Genomic DNA, 23,241 nt, shown 5'->3' on the forward strand with positions numbered 1-23,241 from the left:
TGAGTACTAACAAAACTTAAGGTGAATGAATCAGCAAATAGGGAAAGAGGTCTTTGTGCCAACCACTGGAGTGGAAACACAAACCTTGGGAATTTGCGGGTCCAGATACCACAAGCCACTGGAAGGAAGAAAAAAGCCCACAACAAAGCCAAAACAACCCCTTACCAATCATTTGGAGCTAGTAAGGAAACCATCCCATGCTAAAAAGAAATGGTACACTGAGAACATCCTTCACACAGGACTGTGATTAAGACAGGCACAGCTCAGCACTGATTTCAACAATGGAACCCTCCAGCATATGTAAGACTTAACCCAGTATGAAAGACAGGGATGCAACCATCAGCTTCTGTATTTTCTGATAAACTCTGAATTCAGATCCTCTGTGTTTTCTCACGTAGCTCAAAATTCCTTAGGTAAGGAGCAGGTGCAGGATGCATCACTGCTCTCTGTTACTTACTTTTTCTTTGTCCTCCAACAATGCATGATTTCTGGAGGTCAACACAACGCATTTCCATACAGTTCTCCAGCAAGCCACTGTGTCCACAGGTACAAATCTTGTAGCAGCCAACATCACCAGCTGAGGATGGAACTTGGATAAGCGTACCTTGTCGGACAATAAAATCCGAGGCTTCTCCCAGTTTGCAGCCTGCATGCAAGGAAAAATTTTAGTTCATAAATGGTAAACATGTGGGCAAGTGCCATTACTGAAATTAATTACTACACTGACTTGCAAAAAACATAAAGTGTTCTTGAGCAGCCTTACTCTTGCCCTTACATTCACCCATTTCCTCAAGGCAACAAGCAGCAAAAATAGAAGATAGCTGCTTGAGACAAAGTTGTGAAGTGCCATGTTACTTTTGAGAAACAGACATGAAATTACAGTAATTCTCATGTATTTTAATTTTCCAGCTCTGTAGTAGTATGAAACATGTTATGTGAAAAATACTACACATGCCTCACCCTCTCCAATACAGAATTTGAATTAAAGGCTCTCACAAGCAAAGCCCAGTCATTTGCCTTCTCTGACATATTTTATTGTGCCTTTCTTCTCTACTTGTAGTTCTTAAGTTAACACTGAAAGATTTTTATAAGACATGTGAGGAGGGGAAAAGGGGAGGAAAAGGAGGAAAAGTAGATTTAAAAAAGAAAGACTGGAAAAGAAAAAAGAAATGAAAAATTGCAAAGAAAAATAATGTCCTAGGTTGACGATATGATGCTTTTACCCCCAGTCGTCTCGTTCTGTTATGCTGAATAATAAGTTTTGCACCTTTAAGACTTGTTGCAGAGAGTGAAGGGGAGAGAGAAGAAGTGCACAGGTTTTTTTTCCAGACACTGCTCTCACTCCTCCACATTCCTGCTCCTGGACTGTGTTGTCCGCGGATGGACAGACAGCAAGCTGTCTGTCAACAAGAGCTCTTTTTTGTCTTTAGTTAGTTTTTAGGTAGCTGAGGCAAGGAAGTTCCCTGGACTGTGGTTTTTTCCCTTTTCTTCAGACCTCTTGAAACCTGCTCTGGACTGAACACCCACCAGAGCACTGACAGCTGCACCTGTGGCCCACCCGGGCCGGGCCTGGCTTGTGACATTGCCAGCACCAGAGGGACTGATCAGAGACTGAGTGAGCTGAGCTGCAACCTGGGGACAGGGTTTTCTCAGTTTCTCATCTCTTTTGGAGCAGCAAGGGGTTTTATTGGTTAATATTGTTTAGGTTTTATTGTTTAATAAACAGGTTTTTTCCACTTTTCTCCAAGAAGGTATTTTCTCCCAGACCGGTTGGGGTTGAATTTGCTTTCCTACCGGAGCCCCTTTGGGGATTCTCTCCCAAATTTGCTCTAAACCAGGACAAATACATCTTTCAAGTTTTCTCCACATCACAGATGTGGATGGTACCAAGTCTGGATTTACAGTGTTTACATCATCTGACAAGACAATCTCTGCCACTGCCATTTCCCCCAAGCGTTGAATCCCTTGTTCTATGGTTTTCCACTGGGTTTGCTGCATATAGAGATCGTCTGCACACAGGTATCTTCGTGCTACACTTCCTAGGATTTGCGCCCAGAGGCTGTGAGGGTCAGCCCCTCTCATCATTCCTTGGTCAATGACAGGATCATGTGACAGGGATCCCAAATGCCTCGCTTCAGTGCCATCCAGAATTGTTGCCTCGCCTGCAGCATCCCAGAGACGGACCAGCCAACTAATTATGGATTCATCAGGTTGTCGGGTGTAATCCTTCCTTAGGCCACGAAGGTCCTTCAGGGAATAGGACTCAATATTGGCTTCTGATGCTGTGTCAGTTGCGTTAACTTTGGCTTTTGTATCAGTTGGTGCTGAGGGTCCTTCCCCTGGATCATCGTCAGTCACTGGCCAATTGGTTTTGCTTGTGTGCTTTTTTCCTGCAGCAACTGCCAGTGGCTTAGGCTCACTATCTAGTTTAGCTGCTGGCTTCGAGCCTGCGGTGTTGGCTGCAGCCTGAGTGGCTGTGGTAGCTGCTGCTTTATCTCCCTGCCCCCCTGCCTCTGTCTGCTGCCCTACAGTATCTAACAGAAGGTGATAAGCATAGGCCAGGGCCTAGATTATTGCAATTAGCCTTTTCTCCTTAGAATCGTCATGGCACTTCTCTTTTAGGTATTTCCCCACCTCAGCTGGGTTCTGAATTTGTTCCTGTGGAAAATCCCAGTCTACAGGATCAGAAAATTCCTTCAGGGTTTGGCCTATATTTTCCCATTCTCCACACCACACAGGATTTTTCACGCCTGCATCTGCTTCTGGGTCAGGGGTCTCACCAACTCCTCTGGATATCTCAGCCCTCATGCTAGAGAAGCTGCAGACCATATAGAGGAAGCTTTAATACCAGATTTAATACCAGAAAGATGGTCTCTTTAACATTCAGGGGAAACTGAACATTCTCAAAAAGTGACATAACAGATTCAAAGGAGAAGGAAAGGAAAGGCTGGAAAGCCTTATTCCCAGCTCCTCCTCTAACAAACTGGGTGCAATCACTAATAAATTCCCAAAACATACTACTGGAACTGGGATGCAGGGTAGGATGAAGGAACCATAAATCATAAATATCGTAAACAGACACCAGTATCTTTGTAAACGCCCTGTAAATCATTATCACCAAGGCCAGCACAACAGCTACTCCAATCCATGCCCCTCTGCCATAAAAATTACGTGTTATGGACAATAATCCTAGTGACCAGAAAGGTATTGAAACCTCAAAAAGGTCTGGAGACCAGAATCATATGAAGGCCTCCATCCCAAGAGACATTACGAATTCAAGCAGCATGGCTATTGACTGCTTTAACTCACTAGAGAGCGAGCACAACCAACACACAATCAAAAGAGCTTTTTTCCACCTTCTCGAGCCCCACGTTGGGTGCCAATAGATGTATGTGTTCTGTTTCAGAGCAAATTTGGGAGAGAATCCCCAAAGGGGCTCCGGTAGGAAAGCAAATTCAATCACCCCCTCCCCCCAACTGGTCTGGGAGAAAATACCTCCTTGGAGAAAAGTGGAAAACCACTGTTTATTAAACAATAAAACCTAAACAATATTAACCAATAAAACCCCTTGCTGCTCCAAAAGAGATGACAAAATGAGAAAACCCCATCCCCGGGTTGCAGCTCAGCTCACTCAGTCTCTGATCAGTCCCTCTGGTGCTGGCAATGTCACAGGCCAGGCCTGGCCCGGGTGGGCCACAGGTGCAGCTGTCAGTGTTCTGGTGGGTGTTCAGTCCAGAGCAGGTTTCAAGAAGTCCGAAGAAAATGGAAAAAACCACAGTCCAGGGAACTTCCTTGCCTCAGCTACCTAAAAACTAACTAAAGACAAAAAAGAGCTCTGTCCTGCTGTCTGTCCATCCGCGGACAACACAGTCCAGGAGCAGGAATGTGGAGGAGTGAGAGCAGTGTCTGGAAAAAAAACCTGTGCACTTCTTCTCTCTCCCCTTCACTCTCTGCAACAAGTCTTAAAGGTGCAAAACTTATTATTCAGCATAACAGAACGAGACGACTGGGGGTAAAAGCATCATATCGTCAACCCTGGACAAATAATACAATAAATAGATTGAAATAACCCTACAAGGGGTGAACTGCAACAAATCCCCTGAAACTTTCAGCCAATAAAAAGACTGAATTAAAACATAAAAGTCACTTTCCAACCTTCAGTAGAAGCAAATTGTCTCTTTGAAAGCTCTGTATTCAGAGCTTGTTTTCAGATGACTTTGAATGACTTTTGCAGCAAGTGAAGACAATACAACCTCTATAGTAAGAAGGCTCAGCTTTCCAGGAAAACAAAAATATTTGTAAGGGTCATAGAAGTATAACCAAAACAATGGCCCTAGGCTCACACAAATAATGAGCTGAAGTCTATCCTCACTTTTAAAAGAGCTCAAGTAGAGCAGATATATGAGTGAAGCAAAATCCAGCTTTCCTTTTTAATTAGGAACTGTCACAGACATTTTTTCACAGAAATCCTTTCTTTGGGACTTGTTCGTTTTCTGAGAAGCAAGGGCCCCCAGAAAGAGAATGTAAACAATTGTTATCAGCTGCTGGGAAATGCAATGGAATGCTCCTGTGATTGGTTCATGTTCCCATGTTTATGAGTAAGGGCCAATCACAGGAGCAAGCTGGGGACAGAGTCCCTGGACACAACTTTGTTATAGATTCTTTCTTTCTATTCTTAGCTTAGCTAGCAGCCTCTGCAACTTCTCTCTTTATTCTATTTAGTATAGTTATAATGTATTATATATCATATATCAATAAATCCAGCCTTCTGATCAAGAAACAAGATTCTTGTCTCTCTCTCACCTCCAGCGACCACCTCAGGACGCTGTAATAAGGAACCACTAGGGAAAGTGCTGATCAGCCACAGAACTGCTGGAAGAACAGAGGCTCAGGGAACTGATGTGAGACAGCTATAGCAATGTCTCCATCACCTCCTCTAGAAAGGAGGCTGCTCCACACAATCCAGTGTAAAAATCAGTGTTGCTCTCACTTGCTCAGTCACACACATGTTCAAGTGGTCACCAAAGGCACACTTTCTGTTCTGCTTCAAGAACCACAGCTGACCCCTCATGTCACTGACACCTGCTGCCTTTAAAGGAAAGGGGAAAACTGTGGCAAGCACTACCAGTGCCTAGGCAGGACAATGAAGGGGTTGTAGAAGTTGGACATTGCAGAGTCTCACACTTCCTTTTTGTAGGTTTGATCTTTCTTACTGACATCACCCAACCCTGCCATTTCAAAGTTAGGGTTATGAAAATTTGAAACTTATTCTGCATGAGGCTCTCTCCCCAGTCAGCTCACATTCACACATGGTGCTGAGGTTAGACAACACCAGTGTCCTAAACCATCAGTTTCCAAATAACCATAAGTGTCTTTCTGGTGAGGTGCACCCACATTAAAAGTGTCACTGAAAGGAGCAGAAGCAGAAACGCCACTTGCTGCATGTCCAGACGTCTTTGGTGGGAAGGGCTGGGTGCTGGGTCAGTGGGAGGGGAGCTGTGGCACTGTGCACCTCTTGTTTCCTGTGGGTTATATCCCTCTCTTTTTGTTATCTCCCTTTTCATCATCAGCACCATCACAATTACTATTATTAACTCTATTTCAGTGACTAAACTGTTCCTGCCCAGGCTGGAGGGGAAGTGAGAGAGCGGTGTGTGGTACTCAGGTGTCAGCTGGGTTGAACCATGGCACAGCCGAGCACTTAAAACCTTCAACAACATTTCAATGACTCCTTTACCTGCAAAATTCAGTAAAGGGAAGCCTCAAAAACCTTACCTGGCACACACAAATATGGAAGACACAGCTCTCCAGATTGACATCCTTTTCTATTTACTTCACACAGCTGATTAGCTGCACATGGATTTGGATTACATGGATGTGTGACATCTTCCACAATGTTACCTAAAGAACTTGGGCCTGAAAATAGAATACACATCATCTACACTGATTTAAATGAGGTTTATGTTTCTTCAGCAAAGCATGGCATTTCGTACATCCAGTAAAATAATATTTTTGACAATTCTGTGAATTTTTTTTACTTTAATTATAGATATAGAAGCATGATATGACCAGATAGTTAACTTATTTCAATAGTTTAATCCTCATTCCTGGAAATAATGACTCAGATGAACCTCCACATGCAAAATATATTTCCTTTATCTTGTCTGCCCAATAATTTTCTTGTCACATATGCCCAATACACGAAGGAATAGAAGCAATGAATGATGGCAATTTGAAAATTTGAATTTTCTCTAATACACTAAATAAAATGCCTCAAATTCAATACAATTTTCTTTAAAATAAATAATTAAGATTATTAAAAGTAATGACAAGCGGTCAAAGTATCCTGGTTTTAAATTTTGCTGCATAGGTATGTTAGTACTTAGGTAAGTATCCAAGGGTATACAGTTCTCCAAGTCGTCGGTGGGAGATAAGAGCTCACAAATACTCTCAGCTGAGTGGCCTTCAGGGAATTTATTATGATCTCCACACTTCTTCAATATTTCCACACAATCTGATCTACAGATAAATAAACAAACAGACAGAACTTCATGAAGACTACTTGAAGAAAAAAGGGCTTATATGAAAAAGATTTCTATGTTATTACCTTCCCTGAATCCACAACTTTCCCAATATGCCTCACAGCAGAGTGTTTATATATATATGTATATGCTATATTTTACATAGGAGGAAGGAACAAATTTGTAACACAAAGACAGAAACTACTGCTTGTACTACTCCTTTTTGACTTTGGGCTTGGTGATCTTCATTTTCTATGGCATGATATGCATGTATCTTCCAAGACCAAGCACTTCCTTTATTTACCAATTTCTAATATGGGTTGAACTCTACCTCACTACATGCACTATTAACTGCTCTTTTTTCTACTCAATCACCTACTTTCAAAATTTATTAAAACAAAAAAATCCACTTTTTTTTTTTTCAGATCTTTCTGTCAGCTGAAAGTCATCAGTAGATCCCAAAACCAAAAAAGAGGAAAGGTTTAAGACCCCTCGGAAAGCCAAAAAAAACTGCAACACATCTGTTTTTTCTTTCACTTCACAATGCAAGCATATACATCCATCTCATTAACAGGCAAATATCTTAATTTACAGTGATGGAGATTCAAGCAATGGCCACCATGCAATTTCATATTCCGTCCATGTTTACCTTGCCATGTTCTCCTAACATAGCAAACACAGTCCTACAGCTTTTTAGTTTTCATTAAAATCCTTAGTAAAACCTCTAAAATGGCTTTTGTTTTCCCCATGGTACTTACTTGCAGATAATACTTCCTCTAGATTTGCTGTGACAAGGTTTAATCTGCAGGGAGCAGGCAATTGCCTTCCACATTTCTGGTTGGCATTTTTTAATATCAAGCACAGGAATATTTATGAAAGGCATCTTAATACTCCCTTTTTCCCATAGCTTCATGTCATTCATGGCTCCCTGGTCTGACTGAGTATTGCAGCTTCTAAATAGTTCTGTTGGTCTTAAAAGGAGAAGGTAAGATATAGCATATATAAAAGAAAAAAAGTATCACACATTTTCCCTTTCCACCATAAGAACTCTACATCCTTCATATGGCTTGCTTTTTGTAGTATACAAGCAGTTAATCCGTCCCACAGTTAAGCAAGATCAAAATAAATTTGAAATCTGTCTTTGAGGAAGACAAGGTCCTTAAGACTCAAGGCTGAAACTTCCTTCTCACTTCTATCTCTTAGATCAAATATCACTTTAATATTTCTCACCTGAAGTTGACCTAAGAGCAAATATCTTAGCCCAAATATGTCTGTAAATGTTTCTTGGTGACTCAGTAATGCAAGTTGATTTATGATTTATATTTAGCCAGGCTTAGGATTCTCCTATTAACACTCACACCACTACATACTATTAAAAAAAAAAAAGCCAGAGATCTCTAATAGCTAAGAAAATTTAGGGTTTTTTTTAAACTCTAACTGTAACCTGGCAATTACTTTAGACACCACTTTTAAATAATTTTTTCCTACAGAGTACAAACCCACAGAAACATCTCTGCAAAAAAGGAATTTTGAAAATGAGTAACATGTAAATTCAACAAGCACTTTAAGCTTATTTATAATACACAACATTCCAGTAACCATGACTTACTTGTCTATGCAGTAAGGCAGAGGAATACATAGAGGTAATACACTGTGACATTTTAAAAGTTCATGGGTTAACTTTTATTCTTGTAAGTTTTGTTACATGAGATGCTAAATACATTTCCAAAAGTTCATTCTAAAGAAAAACTATTTATTTTCAAATAAATTAAAACCATATTTGCAGGAAGAAAGCTACATACAATCTCAAAAAAAGTATTAAAAATATTTCATTTTATTTTTGAAATCAAAGATAGGAATTCCTTTATAAAACATTCAGTGTCTCTCTCCTACCTGTTATTAAAATTAGTGCAGTAAGTAAGATTTCTACAGCCCAGCTGACAAGGTTCTCGTACATCTGCTAAACAGGTCAACATGGAAACTTCAACTGCGTTATACTCACAAAAGCGATCAAATTCTTGCCAGCTCTGTGAATTGCCCCAGCTCGTGCTATAAAGTTTAGTGCAGAGCTCTCTGAAAACAAAAAACAGAGATGAAGAAAATAAAATTAAAAGAACATCCATTCAGATATAGCCCATCACTTTTTTGCTTCATCACTGCCTCCGCTCACCGCAGAGGATTGTGCTAGAGCCCACAAAGACTCCAAGGGCACCCAAATGTAGTGCTCAAAGCAAATAACCCATTCTGCTCAAGCATGTCAGGACATCTTTAAGCTACTAAGACTGAAAGACTTCAGGATATAGAACTGCAATATCCAATAAAAATGTAACAAACGGAAACCTGAACTTACAACTTTGAGATGAAAACTAACCCTGCTGATTTTACTTTGGTAATAAATCCAAGTTGACATCATAATAAACAACTTCTAATTCCATTCTTCAGCTTCAAATCACACTTTCTCCTCCTACAGAAATGACTATCAAGCAAAATACATTCCTTCTTTTGCCTTGATGTTTGAAACAAGGATACTGTTTGCTGCTTTCATTTGAGATGTTTTCTGGTGTCAGCAATACCCAGCTCTCATTGTTCAAGGCAATGTCCTACAAACGACAAAAGTTTCCATCCCAAGATGCAGAACTTCACTGTTTTATTAGATCTCCTGCCTATCGAAAACTTGATAAAAGGATCCATTTTGGAACTCGCTGTCAAAGCAAGGAACTAAAAGATATTTTCTTAACTATCCTATACTACAATGTACTAAGAAATAATGTAACTCCAGGCCTCTACTACTAAACCGGTTAAAGATCCTGCTGCATTCATGAGATGCTGTTACTGGAAACTTTGATATAAAAGGAAGTAACAGGTCAAAAATGTTTGCCACTTATTCAGACACACTGATGGATTTAAAATGCAACCACCATCTATTTTTAAAGTGGACAGAAAACCACTCTAGACTAAAAATGCCTCAATAATTTGTAAGCATGCAACAATTTGCTGAAAACCTTTGTTTTTCTAAATGTCAGAATAGTTAGTTCCCCTATTTAATTACTAAATTACCTATGTTATTTTTCACCAACAAAAACCAGAAGAGCATCTAGAAAGAATACTGCCAAGGTTTTAACATGAAGCAAGCAGGCACTTGAGAGTTTGTGGAGCTGATTGTCCTTTTGTCTCTCTTTAGCATCTCATTAAGACCTCTTAACCAGAGGCAGCAATGTTGGCTATTATGAGCACAAGTATGGTACAAGTTTCATTAACTTACTGGGTCTGCTATAATATGCTAGTATCAAATGTAAGAAAAGGTTGATTCCTCTTATAAAACAGTATGTTTTCAGATACAAAGTATTGGACAGAATACATTACTCAACAGATTACTATCTGGTAACCTGAACCTGCATTTTTTCTAAGAATTCCAGAACTTCCTATATGATGTACACAGCAAGATTCAGGCAAAGGCCAGAAACAAGACAAATTCCTAACTGGAAGCGAGGTTAGAGAGATACTGACCTACATGTGGAAGAATTTGCTTTAGAACAGCAATGGAGCTTAGCTCCATCGAGGCCAGTTGAAGGTGGGGGGTGCACAGTGACTCCGGGGTGAACAGATCTTGAACTCTCAAGAAAACATTGCCAAAGTGGGTCCTGAGGGAGAGGCATGGTTTTACAGCCTTCTATAAGTCCATCAACAATTTCAAGCTCTGTTTTCATTGACATTAGAATTCGTTTACAAGCAGTCTGACACGCATAGTCTTCTGCTCTATCACAGCAATACAAACCTGTTAACAAAATAGTTGACAGTCAAGCACAAAACAACATTAAAGATGGACAACGTAACAGCCCTGAGAAATAAAAGTGCTGTAAGATGCCTTCTCCTCCTCCAAATAATCTCAAATAACATTGCTTCTCCTAAATAGAATCAACTCTGGAAAAAAACTACAAAGCCAATATGTAAAAATGAAAAGTAAATAAAAATCATTAATGCACCTAACCAAAAATTATCATAATATAAATTCATATAATGATTGCACCTAAACCCAAAAGTTATCATCATATAAATTCATACAATGACAGTAATACAATTCATACAATAGACTTCTACAATAATGCATTTTATATAAAATGTACAAGAAGTACATTTTCAGTATATTCTATAACGTTCTTTCAGTAAAGAAGGATTTCCTTGTACTCACTGTCTGTAGGGTTTCTCATTGGATACGACTGTGTGTAGTTATTCACGCAGTGTATAAGCTGAGGGCTGATAGATGCACAGTAATTTTCAACTGCTTTAATTTGGGACGGACCAGGAGAGGAGTCTGTCCGAAAAATTGCTTGGCAATATTCCCGGCAGTTTGTGTGGTGACCTGCGTAACTGCAACAGACTGACCCCACTGGAGAGGCAAACAGACAAACAACAGAAAATCTATGGGTTCCTACACAGGGAAATGAAGAGATAAGCAAGTCTGACACACAAGGATGCCCAAGGAAATGAAATGAAAAAAAAAAAAAAGAACAAATTCTATGCTCTGTTGAAAAATCTCTGTCTACAGAATGACTGGAAATATCTGTAACTAGCCAAACTATATTTGTTTGTCTGGCAGGAGAAAAAAGTCAGTATTAAAGCTGCCTTGAACTCAAGCTCAAGACATGAGCAAGCCAGCTGAATCTCATTTTCAACTGCTTTGTTCTTATTTTAGGTAACCAGACATGTCCAATAATTGAATTATCAGAGAAATGCTACTAATAAACAAACAAATATGAGAGTAGTATAATTCAAAAAACTCAGACAGATGGTACTGGTGATTCACCCATTTTTGCTATTTTGTTAAATACATACAGTAGTTCGTGACAACAACTTCTACTGGAATTAATTCTGAGACACCAATTTCATTTTATATAAACAGATATCAGGCAACAAAACACATGGTTCTTCAATATTTCAACTATGCATTTAATTTTGCTACTCAGCACACATCAAATGAACAAGCAGAAGAAAAAGATGACAAAAAAGATAAATACAGATACTCAAAAACGGATATTAATTATATAAATGGCCAAATCCCTTTATTACTTGAGTAAGACAATTTACTTATGGTTTTTGCTTATATGGGTCTGAAATCCACATGTTTGTGTAAATGTTCACCTACATAATCTCTTATAGTTTAGAGAAAAAAATGATTAATACAAAAGAAAAACAAAATAAACTATTCATTACATACTTACTTTCATTTCTGTTAATACAACTAAAGAGAGCATTCTGAAATCAAAACAAAAGCAGTGTTACAAGCCAGAAAACTTCAAATAAATATTTAAGTATCCAATCATTTGTTATAATGAGCTAATAAACCTTTGGTATTATTTGCTTCAATTAGATTACATTAAAACAAAACCACTATACAAACAGTGAAACCCGGAAATTAAGAGATCAAGGGTCACCAAAGTTCTGTGTGTAGTCATAATAAAACAGAGAAATATTCAAGCAAACAAGTAAATTGGAACATTTTCCTGGACTAACTTAGAAACAGAGTAAACTGCTATAATAGAGTGACCCAAAATGTTGGGATTTTTTTTTCAGGACAATAATTTTAAAGATTCTATGTAGAAAAAAAATTTCTGCGCAGATGGATGCATGCAAATAGTAAGTCTCAACAAAATAACTCCATGACAATGTACCTCAAAAGCTACCGCATACAACCAACTCTCTCGAACTGCAGCCGAAAGGCACAGCTGGGGGATGTACATCTCAAATATCAGAAGGAGGGAAACACACACATCCTGCTTTGTTTCAGAGGTCTCTAATCTGCAGACCACTCATGGAATGGTTTGGGTTGGAAGGAACCTTGAAGCTCATCTAGTCACAACCCCCTGCCACAGGCAGGGACATTTTCCACTAGACCAGGCTGCTCAGAGCCCCATCCAACCTGGCCTTGAGCACTTCCAGTGACGGGGCAGCAACAGCTTCTCTAGGCAACCTGTGCCACTGCCTCACTGTCCTCATCATAAAAAAAATCTTATTCTTTGTATCTAGTTTGAAACTACCCTCTTTTGGTTTACAATAATTAACTCTTGCCCTATCACAACAAGCCCTGCCAAAAAGTTTATTTCCAGCTTTCTTGTAGGCCTGCTTTGGACACCAGGAAGTGCTATAAGGTCTCCCAGGATCCTTTCATTCTCCAGACTGAACAACCCCAGCTCTCTCAGCCTGTCTTCATAGGAGACATCCTCCATCTCTCTTTGTGGCTCTCCTCTGGACTCATTCCAACAAGTCCACATCTTTCCCATGCTGAAGATATAGTCCTGGATGCAGCACTCCAGGTGGGTCTCACCAGAGCAGAGCAGAGGGGCAGAATCCCCTCTCTCATGACTGCTGAACTCTTACTAAAAAACCCCCAGTCTTCCCCACACTGAATAAGCACATTTCTTGTTAAAAAAATTAGGTACAGCATATAAGCTGTCTGGAACTCTATGAAAAGATGAAGTCATGAGGTTGAAATTCCAAAATGCAGTTGCTTGTTATCAAAGACTAAAATTATATGATTGTGAGAAAAGAGAAATTTCAATTTAGAAATATCTAACCTCTACAATTTTCAGAACACCAATTATAAAACCGGATCAAATACTTGATCAATATAGTGACAAAATATAATCCCCATCTTAATAAAATTCCTGATCTCCATTTCCCCTATCCTTATAATTAAATAAATTGGTATTTTACACAGAAGAGAGTATCTAGAGAAGAAAACAGAAACACCATCAGACTGATCCCAAATCATGTGGGATTAAAGTCTTGCTTCAAAACAGGAAAGCACCAGATTTGCTGCTACCTCTAAGACAAGGAAGAGAGCTCAAAATGCAGACCTAGTTCAAGCCCAGTAGTTCACCATTCTTCATCTATCTTAGTTACTAGTTATTCATTGCATTGCAGAGAAGGGGGTATCCAAATAATCCTGGGGCTATTTTTGTGCAGATCTGTACTGCTGCAAACAGACGAAAATACAAACATGTCGGGAATTATCTTAATTATTTTATTTTTCCTTTTGACTTAGATATTGTTTAGTGTGTAGGAATATGGTTTTCATTCATATTTTCTACTTGCTTTCTTCTGAACACAAGATCTTAAACAGGACAGTCCTAATACAGTAATGAGCAGCATCAAATTCCTTCTCTTAGCACTCAGAAATTAATTTAAACCTTGGGTAAGCCATGGCAGATGTGGCAACAAAAGGCCCTAAGAGAATAAACACATGTCTAACTTGAAAGTGTAAGTCATTTTTCCACAAACAGCAACTAGTGATCATAAATAAAGCACAGATCTATTGGTACACCTCACACAAAAATTGAAAAATCTGCCTTACATAAAACAAAGCCCTAGATTTCATAAAGTAGCAATTCAGACTTTTTTTTTCCTATGCCAAAAACATCCCCTACAGTATTTTAGATCTTTTCTCCCAAAAGCATGGATACTGCATTATTTCTCTCAGATTCCAATGAATTTGCAGCAACATTCTTCATCCCAGCAGCACATTTTCATCTGATTAACTTTAGATGTTTCCTTCTTTCCTACAGACAAACCATATCCTGTTACACATCCATCTGTGCAACAAAGATGAGGGACAAGAGAATTAATGGAGAAAGAACACAGAGGTGGGGTCACCATCCTACATCTGTAAAGAGATTTATACTGCTGCCTAAACAGTAATGCCATTTTTGTAGCACCATACATCCTTCACTGTAGATGCCAGGAAAAGACTACCAGAAAAGCCCTTTTTTGATGTGGCCACACAGTTTCCATGGGACCTGCCACATACAACAACACTGCCCCTAAACTGACTCTCCTCAGAAGCTGCTGAAATTTGACTTCTCCAGAGCCACCCTGCATGGAGCACTGGAAAGTGGCATATCACTGGCAAGGAATCTATGTACAAATCACAAACAGGATGGGACTGCTAAGGAACACATCTGGAGCTGTTGTATTTTCAAACATCAGTCTCATTACATGGTTATGACAATGGGAAAATGCCAGCAGCTCACATCCCAGACAGCAGACAAAGAACTTTATGTTACAACTTACTTTAAAAGTTTTTTGACCAATCATACAAAGCCAAAGCATATTGCCAGTAGTTCTATCCAACCACTATATGCACACATACCTTTGGTTAAAACAATGCTTGCTTATTTCAAATAAAAGACCTGCTTGTAAGCCTTAAAACACAATGCACAGAGCTCCATTAGAAGCTCAGAACTTCCTACTATCTTGCTAGATATACTTTTCTGTAGCTTAGGGAGTTATTCTATCCAAGTGCTAATAGACAGGTCATTGTTCTATTTGTCTTTACTTTTCTACTTCTTATATAATTTTTCTGCTGACAAATCTTATGGCTACTGCTTAGCTCTAATCACAGTTCTGCTGTCTCTGAGGCCTGCCTTTTGCAGCTTTCCCAAAATCCTCTGATTTTATGGATTCCCATAGTGGCACACAAACCAGCCAGGCAGAATGAACACTGTAACTTTATTATTTAAGGCACTGGGACAGCACAGGCTGCTGGAAAGTCTAAAGTCTGTCTGCCATGATTATACCAAGTACTTGATCATACTGTTAGCACAAACAAACTTAGAATCATACTCTAATGCTGCAATAAACTCAGATAAAAATGGTCATGTTATTTAGAAGTTGAATGATACAAAAAAGTGATTCTAAAGCAGTTAATGAATAATAGTGTCATTTGCCCTGCTCAGAGGACACAAAAGAAAGGAGAATATTGAGAAGATTATGATATTTACTAATATTCCTCCTCTAAAGGGCTCAAATTGAGACAAAATTATCTTCTCACAGTGATTTCACAAATTTTATGATTTCACCAATTTTATACATGCAGGAAATTCTAACCTAATAATAAATCTTCTTTCTGTATTTTGAAAATACATTTCCACAGACTGCTGAATCACTGTAATAATCCTCACATTTCTGTTAAGAGGAAGTGGTCTGGCTTCCCTTTTCCACCTTGTCCCTGTTCCCAGCTGTATAGTCTTGTGTATGCCTTTACACCACCACCTTGTGATGACCTGATCTTTCTCACTAATCCCTATGAAAACTCATTTTTATCATCCGCTGGGATTTAAGTCAGTGACATCAACAGGTATGATACTATGTTAGAACACAACAGAAGAACCATTTTTTAGATATCATCTTTTAGAAGGACCTGCCAGAGGCAGAGTAAGGCAGGGAAGGGGAGGGAATGCGTGTGGAAAAATGGCAGCTGAATAAGGCAGGGGAAGAAATTCAGCTGCACTGAGTTGTTACAGCAATTCCCCATATTTCACAAAATTGTGTCTGTAGCCAGCACTAGAATGCTAGTTAAGGGTGCTGACTTTGTTTTTTGGGTAGGTCGGTAGGTCTGGGTAATGTTCAGTTTATATGTACGATATACCCCTCAAACATGTGAGGGGTATAGCTACATAGATATGAGATAATCTTCAAAAAAATTTTCAAAATTAGTGTCTAATCACGTGTACATAAATAAAGTTGTTAAGAGCATTAGACAGTCAGTCTGATTTGAATTACTAACTGCAGCTTCTTTTCAGAACACAAGGTTCATATCCATCTCAATTAGCATTCATATCTAAGATGACTAGCTTTTCTGCCCACTCAAGGTTTCTTTGGAATCTTTGAGTGAATTGGCAATGAAGAAAGACACAGAAAATAAAGGAAAAGGTAAAAGACAGATATAGGTAAGGAAAAACAAAACCAAACCAGCCAATCAACACAGAAACCAAAGGAGGAGAAAAGTATGTTCTCTTTAAAGGAATGATCAAGTCATCAGGATTTGGGAAAATGATGGTACAAAGGTAATACTGTGTACACACACAGTCTGAGACTCCATTTTTAACTTGTGTTGAATACTAAATTAAGCAAACAAAGATGGCAATATCAAAATTTCTAAACCACAAATACAATGATTTGTTTTACTTGTGCACAAGTCCCATCTTTCAGACTTCTCTTTTTTTTAAAGCCAGGTGTTTCCAAGCCTGGTGATTAAAGCCAGTGAGACTACAAGCAGAAGGAGTAAAAAGTGGCAGGCAGACACCACCACCACAACCATGTACACCTTCAAGTAAAGGCTCTCAATGATTTCTTTTTGTTGTTATGGAAATTGGAAAAGGTGTTGAGGTTTATGCAGCAGAGAACATTTTTCAGTCTTCCCCACCAGACCCTTCCCTGAAGGAAGATTTTAGCCAGTACTGCAGGACCTAACTGGTTTCGCTCTTTTTGGAGCTCATCAGCTGCAGGTAACGGCTCAAAACCCCAAAATGCACATACCCCAACACAAATAGAGCAGAACATTTTGCTGAAGGAAGAAGTCCTCTGCATGGTGAGGCATGCTTTCACATTATAAGCACATTCTTTCTAAATGGCTGCCTCTTGTGTCTTTAATAAAAAGCAACAGTGAAGCTGTTGTTTCACAACAGAAATTCGGAGTATTTTGCAAAAAAAAACCACAAAAAAAGTACTTTCCTCTCTAAAAATTATCATGGGATCTATATTCTACTAACTTTGGCAGAAAAATAACTTCAGTACTATTGTCCTGGGCAACCTAACTATGACAAATATTTGAATCTAGATCTTCCCCAATTAAGGCCATCTTAATTTATAAGTATTACCTACAGTAAACAAATACAATAGTAAAATGCTTAACTCTGTGCAGTTAAGCACAGAAAATAAAACCCTCTTGATCGCTCCTTGACTTCATTTAATCTTACAATTTACTGAGAGAAGATAAAAGTCAGAAGGTAACAACATATTAAGGTTTAGTGGAATCAGCTGAAGTGTCAAATGATGGTGAACACCTGTTAAAAACTTTAAAAACTTGCAGTAATAACAAGCAAGGTCAAGATTTTCCTCTATTATGTAAACCAGTAAAGAATTGAAAACACTTGCACAGTGAGGTAGTATAAAATTTACTGGAACTCAAATTTTGGCAAGATCATTGAGTGTTCTATCAACCTTCTTTGAACAGCAGAGAAGAGAGACAAAAAGCACCAGTAGATGACAATAACATCATCTACGATGTGTAGTGTACGGTCAGAGTCCATCCTGAATTCATTAAGCTGTACTTCCAGAGGCCACACATAGTCCTGTGCCTTAAGAGTTCATTAAAACTGTTTAGGAACCTTTAGCTAAACAATGTCCTAAACAGTTCCTTGAGTTATCATCTGTTGTCTCGGAGTAATCCACACAAACAATTAGATAAGAGCTAAAAACTGATGACCGCATTTTTCAGCAGGGGTAATTAATAGTCAGCATTCACTAAAATTTCAACAAAAAGCAGGATCATAAGACCCTAGAAGGAAAAAACAAATCAATACCATAGCAGAGTGAATACTTTCCAGAATCCCCATTACAGCACTTGAAGCTGCAGGCACTGCATTTTAAGTTGCTGTGTTTAAAAGCTGCAAAGTGAGATTAGGCTAGAGTACTCAGATCAGTGATAGCAAAACTACCTTTAAACCACCCAGGAACACCAAGTGTTCACCACTGTGCATCAAGAGTAGTTGTAAGAGCATAGGCTAAATAAGTGGTGACGTTTTCAGTTGCATTTCAACTGCTTGGGAGATGTTAATAGTGCTCAGCTGCAGTAAAGCTCTCACAGTGCAAATTAACTAGAGAAGTTTATATGCCTTATTTGGAACACATGAAGTAAAAACTGGAGTTCTTAATATTCAGAGAGGTGATCTCACAATATGCAGTGCACAGACTCAAGAGCTGTAATCTAATGAAAACTTCGTTGCTACTCTTTCCATGCACAGAAGAAAGAAAAGGGATCTTAAACACAGTAATGAAGCCTTTACAGATTATTTTAAGATTAATGAACTATTTTAAGCTGCTCCTCCAAGCATGTATTCCATGTGGTCTTTTAAAAAATGAACCCTCACTTTACACAAAAGTTTTAAAAATTCAAAAATCAGAAAATCCTACATACAATCCATACCATCTCCACTTCTTTCTTCTTCTTCCTTTGACTATTACCTACCTTCTTTTTAGAGGAAGATGAACAGGACAGCAGAAAGCTGGAAGAAGTAGTGAAAGCTAAAAGAACTGAGGTGCACAGAACTAGAGGAAAAATGAAGACGACAAAAGGAGTATCTGAGAAGCAGAAGATGGAAAAAACGACTATTAGAATAAAAACTTCAGAAGAAGGCAAATAAAATACCTTTTGGTAACACTCAAAGATACTGGGCAAGGTGTGCAAAATTTATTAATTTCTGTATGTAGTGCTACTTGAAAATAAAAATTGTTACAGGACATGCCATCTTCAAAGAACTGATAAAAAATGAAGACCTTATTCCAACAAAATACTTTTCTAAAATGTGTAAAATCTCCACATTAAAATAAACATAAATATTTACAGTAAAAGTAATGCAGAAATATATGATCAGCAGAAAAAGCATCTTTGATTAATCTTGTGAAAGCTGGCACATCAGTGCTGAAGTGATTCTGCTACTGCATGACCTGAGTCTCCACTTAGTGACACCTTCTGCATGGTTTGGCTTTTTTCACTGCTCTGAACCCTCTGCCCTACCCATGAAGATTTACCTCCTTCTTCACCCTCATTAACTTAGTGGGAGGCTGAAGGGTAAGTCACAAAGTTGCCTCTCTAATCTCAAAAGAATACAGAAGAGTACTATGCACAGTTCAGACTATTCTAAGCAGCTTGTGAAAATTCTCTGGGAAATCCTTATGTGGGTAAGCTAAGTAAGTTAAGAAGACTGGTAAGCTATGAGAGTGTTTACAAAATAGGGAATTATATTTTAAACCCTTAATTCATATAGTTTTTACTTTTATATTATATACTTTACTAAATGCCTCAGCAACAGACCTGAGAGCTGATTACCAAGCGCTATGATCCATACTGCAAACTACTTTTATAATTGGATCCTCATTTTTACCTAAGTATGAATTCTTAAATGCAAAACCAAACACAGTATGTATGACATGATATTTATGTGATTCACATGCTATTTGTGACCTCATGTCACCTCTTTCAGTTTCAAGTAGCCATTCCTTCTCCAGTTCAGTGCTTCCCCAGCCAACTCCACAGAATGCAAAGTACAGTACAGGACACAGAAGCTACTCAGACACTACAGAGGGAGCAGGACTCATACACCAGAGCGGCAAGAACAGTGTTTTGGTTTTTTTTTAAAGAGAGATAATGACAGGGCGTGGGAAACTGCAGGTTCCCTCCAAAAGTTGTATTTGGAATCTTCAATCTTAGACATAACTTCCTTGAATTTAATTCAACCAATGAGCCTCCTAAGGATATTTTAAGTATTATTTTCCATGAGCACCTGTAAGCCTGTATACATATGAAAAATTCTATCATAATTGAAGATCTAGCACATCAGATACTTAATTTCTGTCCCTGACTCTATTTGTATCTACTACACCTAGTCCTCATTAAAAAAGTTCTTTCCTTCTTCCCTCATCAGAAGACTGATACCTTCTACTATGATTTTTCTCCCTCTCCTTCTCTTTAAGTCTTGCACAGATAGCACGCATTAAGGTTTTCTGTACAATAACAGCAAGATCACATCACTCCTGATTAAGAGTGAGAAGCCCAGTTTTCAAAATTCCAGATAAAAACTGGAAAAGTAAATAAGATGACTATGACCATAAAGTCATTCTTTATTCTCTTACCTTTCCTCTCCCGTTCTCCTTCAACCCATACTGGCCAACCTCCTATAGCAATGAAGAAATCCAGAAAAAAAGAAGGAAACAGACCAGCATAATAGAGGAGAAGCTTGCAGATGTTGACAGTATAGCACATCATAGCATGAAAGGAGACAGAACTACTTAAAATGAAAACACATTTTTAAGAGAACAAGCTTTCAACCCACACTAACTTCCACAGTAAAGAGTCTAGGAAAATACTCTGTAGATTGTTTAGGTAAAAGACAAAAAGGAAAATAAATTTCAAAAAAGTAATTCAATACTTCCTGGAAAAAAAACCAGGAAAACTGCTCCACTTCTGCCCAAATCAAAAGAATGGAATATTGTCTGACATCCCAAACTGTTGATTATGAGCAGAACTGATGCAGGACTACCTAACTTAGGGCTGAAGGAAATTAGACGAAAGGGGGTGGGAGGAATCTGGCTTTTAATTAAGATGAGTATCAAAAGAAAAGCAGTCCTTGCAGAATAGCATTTTCACACACTGTGTGAAAAAGAACATAGGTAAAGACAGATTTCTGAAGATATCCTGATGATTAATTTTATGAGCAAAACAGTAAAAATAACTGCAAGCATCAATGGTTTCACTGATGTTACAAAAAATTATATGCTTGAAATTATTTATATTCAGATAGGATATTTAAGGCTGTTCTTTCTTGAGTTTATTTCATTAGGTCACTTTTAGGTGGACTCTCCCTGTCAAAGCTGAAAGGTTTCTGACAGATTGAATAATCACAAAGAATGCTGACTTTGATCAAAACTCCTATGAAATAAACTTTTTGGGAATCCAATTTGACAGTTGTGACTTTTTCATTTAAATTAAGGTATATGCAAGACTAAAAAATCCAAAACTTCTTTACAGATTGTGACTATACTTTCATAAAAACTGTAGGGAGATAATTTACATTCATATGAAAATGAGCACACTCAGACACACAGCTCTAAAAAGACTGAACTTTCCCTCTTCTACAAGATGTTTTGACAGGACTTATAAAATGATTGATATAAAAGTTGATGTTTTTTCAGATATATTCAGACACATAAAAACATACCTCATATTCCTTCCTGCAGACCTTTAAAACATCATTTTTTGCAGAAGCCTGAAAGACAGATAAATTTCTCCATTTGTAGTAGAAAATGATAAAATCATGTTGCAAAATAAAGACTGTTCTACTTTTAAATTAACTGCAATAACAACGGATTAATGATCTATTAAAATGTTCCTTTAAGAACCTAAAGAATCCATGTAAAGCTTTAAGAAAAAAAGCAGACACCATGACTTGTTAATATGACATTTAATGAAAACCCAAACCCTCATATTTCTGCACCAAGTTAGTTGAAAGCACACAAAGCAACTTAGGTTTTGTGAAAGGTTTGCCAGAATGCAGAATACAGGAAGCATTTAAGAAATGGAAGTGCTTGAGCATAAAGATCTCCCCATTTTCCCTGCTGATTTATCACTTGTGTGTCACTTTCAACTCTCCTCTTTCATGTGTGTTCATTTCTATGGTTCCTATTGTCAAACTGAGTAGCAGAGATTCTCCCTGCAAACTACAGATCCCTTTATTCTATACAAAATCTTGTGCTCCCTTTTCATATGACAGATATTCCAAACTATAGTAACTACTAACATGTTACTTCCCACTCCAGTAATTTAAAACACTTGGGTAAAGTCTGTCCTTGGACCTATTATATCAACACCTTCAAAATTACTCCAAAATCCCCTCAAGTTTCAAGGACCAAAATTAAAATCCAAATATTTATCATTATCCCTAATATTTGGCAGGTATTTAGATTTTAGTATAAATTAAAAAAACCCCAGAAATGTTTTAATCAAAGTACAAAATATAGCTAAGATTCTGAAACAACAGTCTGCAATCAAACAGTACAACATCTTATTTAGAGAATAATGATAAATGATGTAACAATCATAAGATTAAATTAATAGAATTTAGTAAGACTGGAATAAACAGAAATGTCTTTATCAGGTCTGGAGACATTTAAGCATTAGGACATATTTGAAAACATGGCTTAAAAATGCATTTGAGAATAAACACACATTTTATTTTCTGAAGATCAAAAGTATCCAGTTTGTTTACTCACTCATCTTTCTCCCACACTACTCTGTACTCACTGCTCATCTCTTGCCACATAGTTTAAACCCTGTGCTTTTGGGTGAAAGTAGAATTTTTTTGTTATGACAGCAGTTTGCCGTAGGCTGCCTGGTAAAGATTAAGACTACACAGGCAAACTTCACAAATATGAATATTAAGTACATCTGTGCTCCACAAATGAATTACAAGGATGATGATAAACACAAATATGCTCCTAGATTTTGAAGATGTTTTTAAAGCCACAAACACCTATTTAGGAGAAAAAAGTCACTAAATGCTTCACAGATTTTTAATAAAGAGGTCATTGCTAAATTTACAAATTATGCTTAAAACTATTACTTGACAAAAGCACTGGCTCTATTACCACCAAAAAGCCCCCTTTTCTTCCATATAAACAAAAACCTCTTTGAAGAGGCACAAAAATCTGTTTGGGGCTGTAACCACAATGTTGTATCACTAAACATGACGCCACCAAAAAAAAGAGCTTAGGAGCAGCCATGTGCTGCCTTTTGGTCAATGTTATTTTAAAGTAACAACTCTTATGTAGAAACTGTGACAAGAGGTCAGGATTAAGCTTAGCATAAGCAAAGAGAGCTGCAGAACCAGTCTGGATTCAGTCAGTAGGGTGAAAGCCTTACCTGCTTACACGCTTGCCGACACTCCACAGCAATAGCCAGCTCACAGCAGCCTAAACCAACCCACCCATCAGACTTCTTCAAAACTCCTTGGGAAATAAGATAGCAGACTTATGAGAGTAGAAAGAGAAACTATGCCATCATTTTCCTTCCCTCTACTTTACAGATTTGATAATCCTGTTCTCATTCAAGAAGCCTATGTACAAATTACATTTTATTGGAATTCCAAACCAACTTTGACCAAAAACC

The 23,241-nt window shown here is 38.0% G+C and overlaps 1 protein-coding gene across 2 annotated transcripts in view; it reads right to left on the minus strand.

Moving 5' to 3' along the window:
- RECK (reversion inducing cysteine rich protein with kazal motifs) overlaps window positions 1–23,241 on the minus strand; it is a 51,354-nt gene that overhangs the window by 12,102 nt on the left and 16,011 nt on the right. The window contains exons 5-15 of one of the 2 annotated variants that reach the window (XM_054285046.1): window positions 22,996–23,081; window positions 21,296–21,343; window positions 20,211–20,252; window positions 11,741–11,774; window positions 10,711–10,908; window positions 10,029–10,296; window positions 8,415–8,594; window positions 7,280–7,492; window positions 6,383–6,519; window positions 5,776–5,916; window positions 458–646 (exon numbers count right to left, since the gene is read on the minus strand). In XM_054285046.1, coding sequence (XP_054141021.1) covers window positions 458–646; window positions 5,776–5,916; window positions 6,383–6,519; window positions 7,280–7,492; window positions 8,415–8,594; window positions 10,029–10,296; window positions 10,711–10,908; window positions 11,741–11,774; window positions 20,211–20,252; window positions 21,296–21,343; window positions 22,996–23,081 — 1,536 coding nt within the window. The remainder of the gene's footprint in view (window positions 1–457; window positions 647–5,775; window positions 5,917–6,382; window positions 6,520–7,279; window positions 7,493–8,414; window positions 8,595–10,028; window positions 10,297–10,710; window positions 10,909–11,740; window positions 11,775–20,210; window positions 20,253–21,295; window positions 21,344–22,995; window positions 23,082–23,241) is intronic. The other variant, XM_054285045.1, reaches the window with a different exon arrangement.

The sequence above is a fragment of the Melozone crissalis genome, unplaced genomic scaffold, assembly GCF_028551555.1.
Source record: "Melozone crissalis strain CALT ecotype California unplaced genomic scaffold, PUWL_Pcris_2 ptg000042l_1, whole genome shotgun sequence".
NCBI classification, from domain to species: domain Eukaryota; kingdom Metazoa; phylum Chordata; class Aves; order Passeriformes; family Passerellidae; genus Melozone; species Melozone crissalis.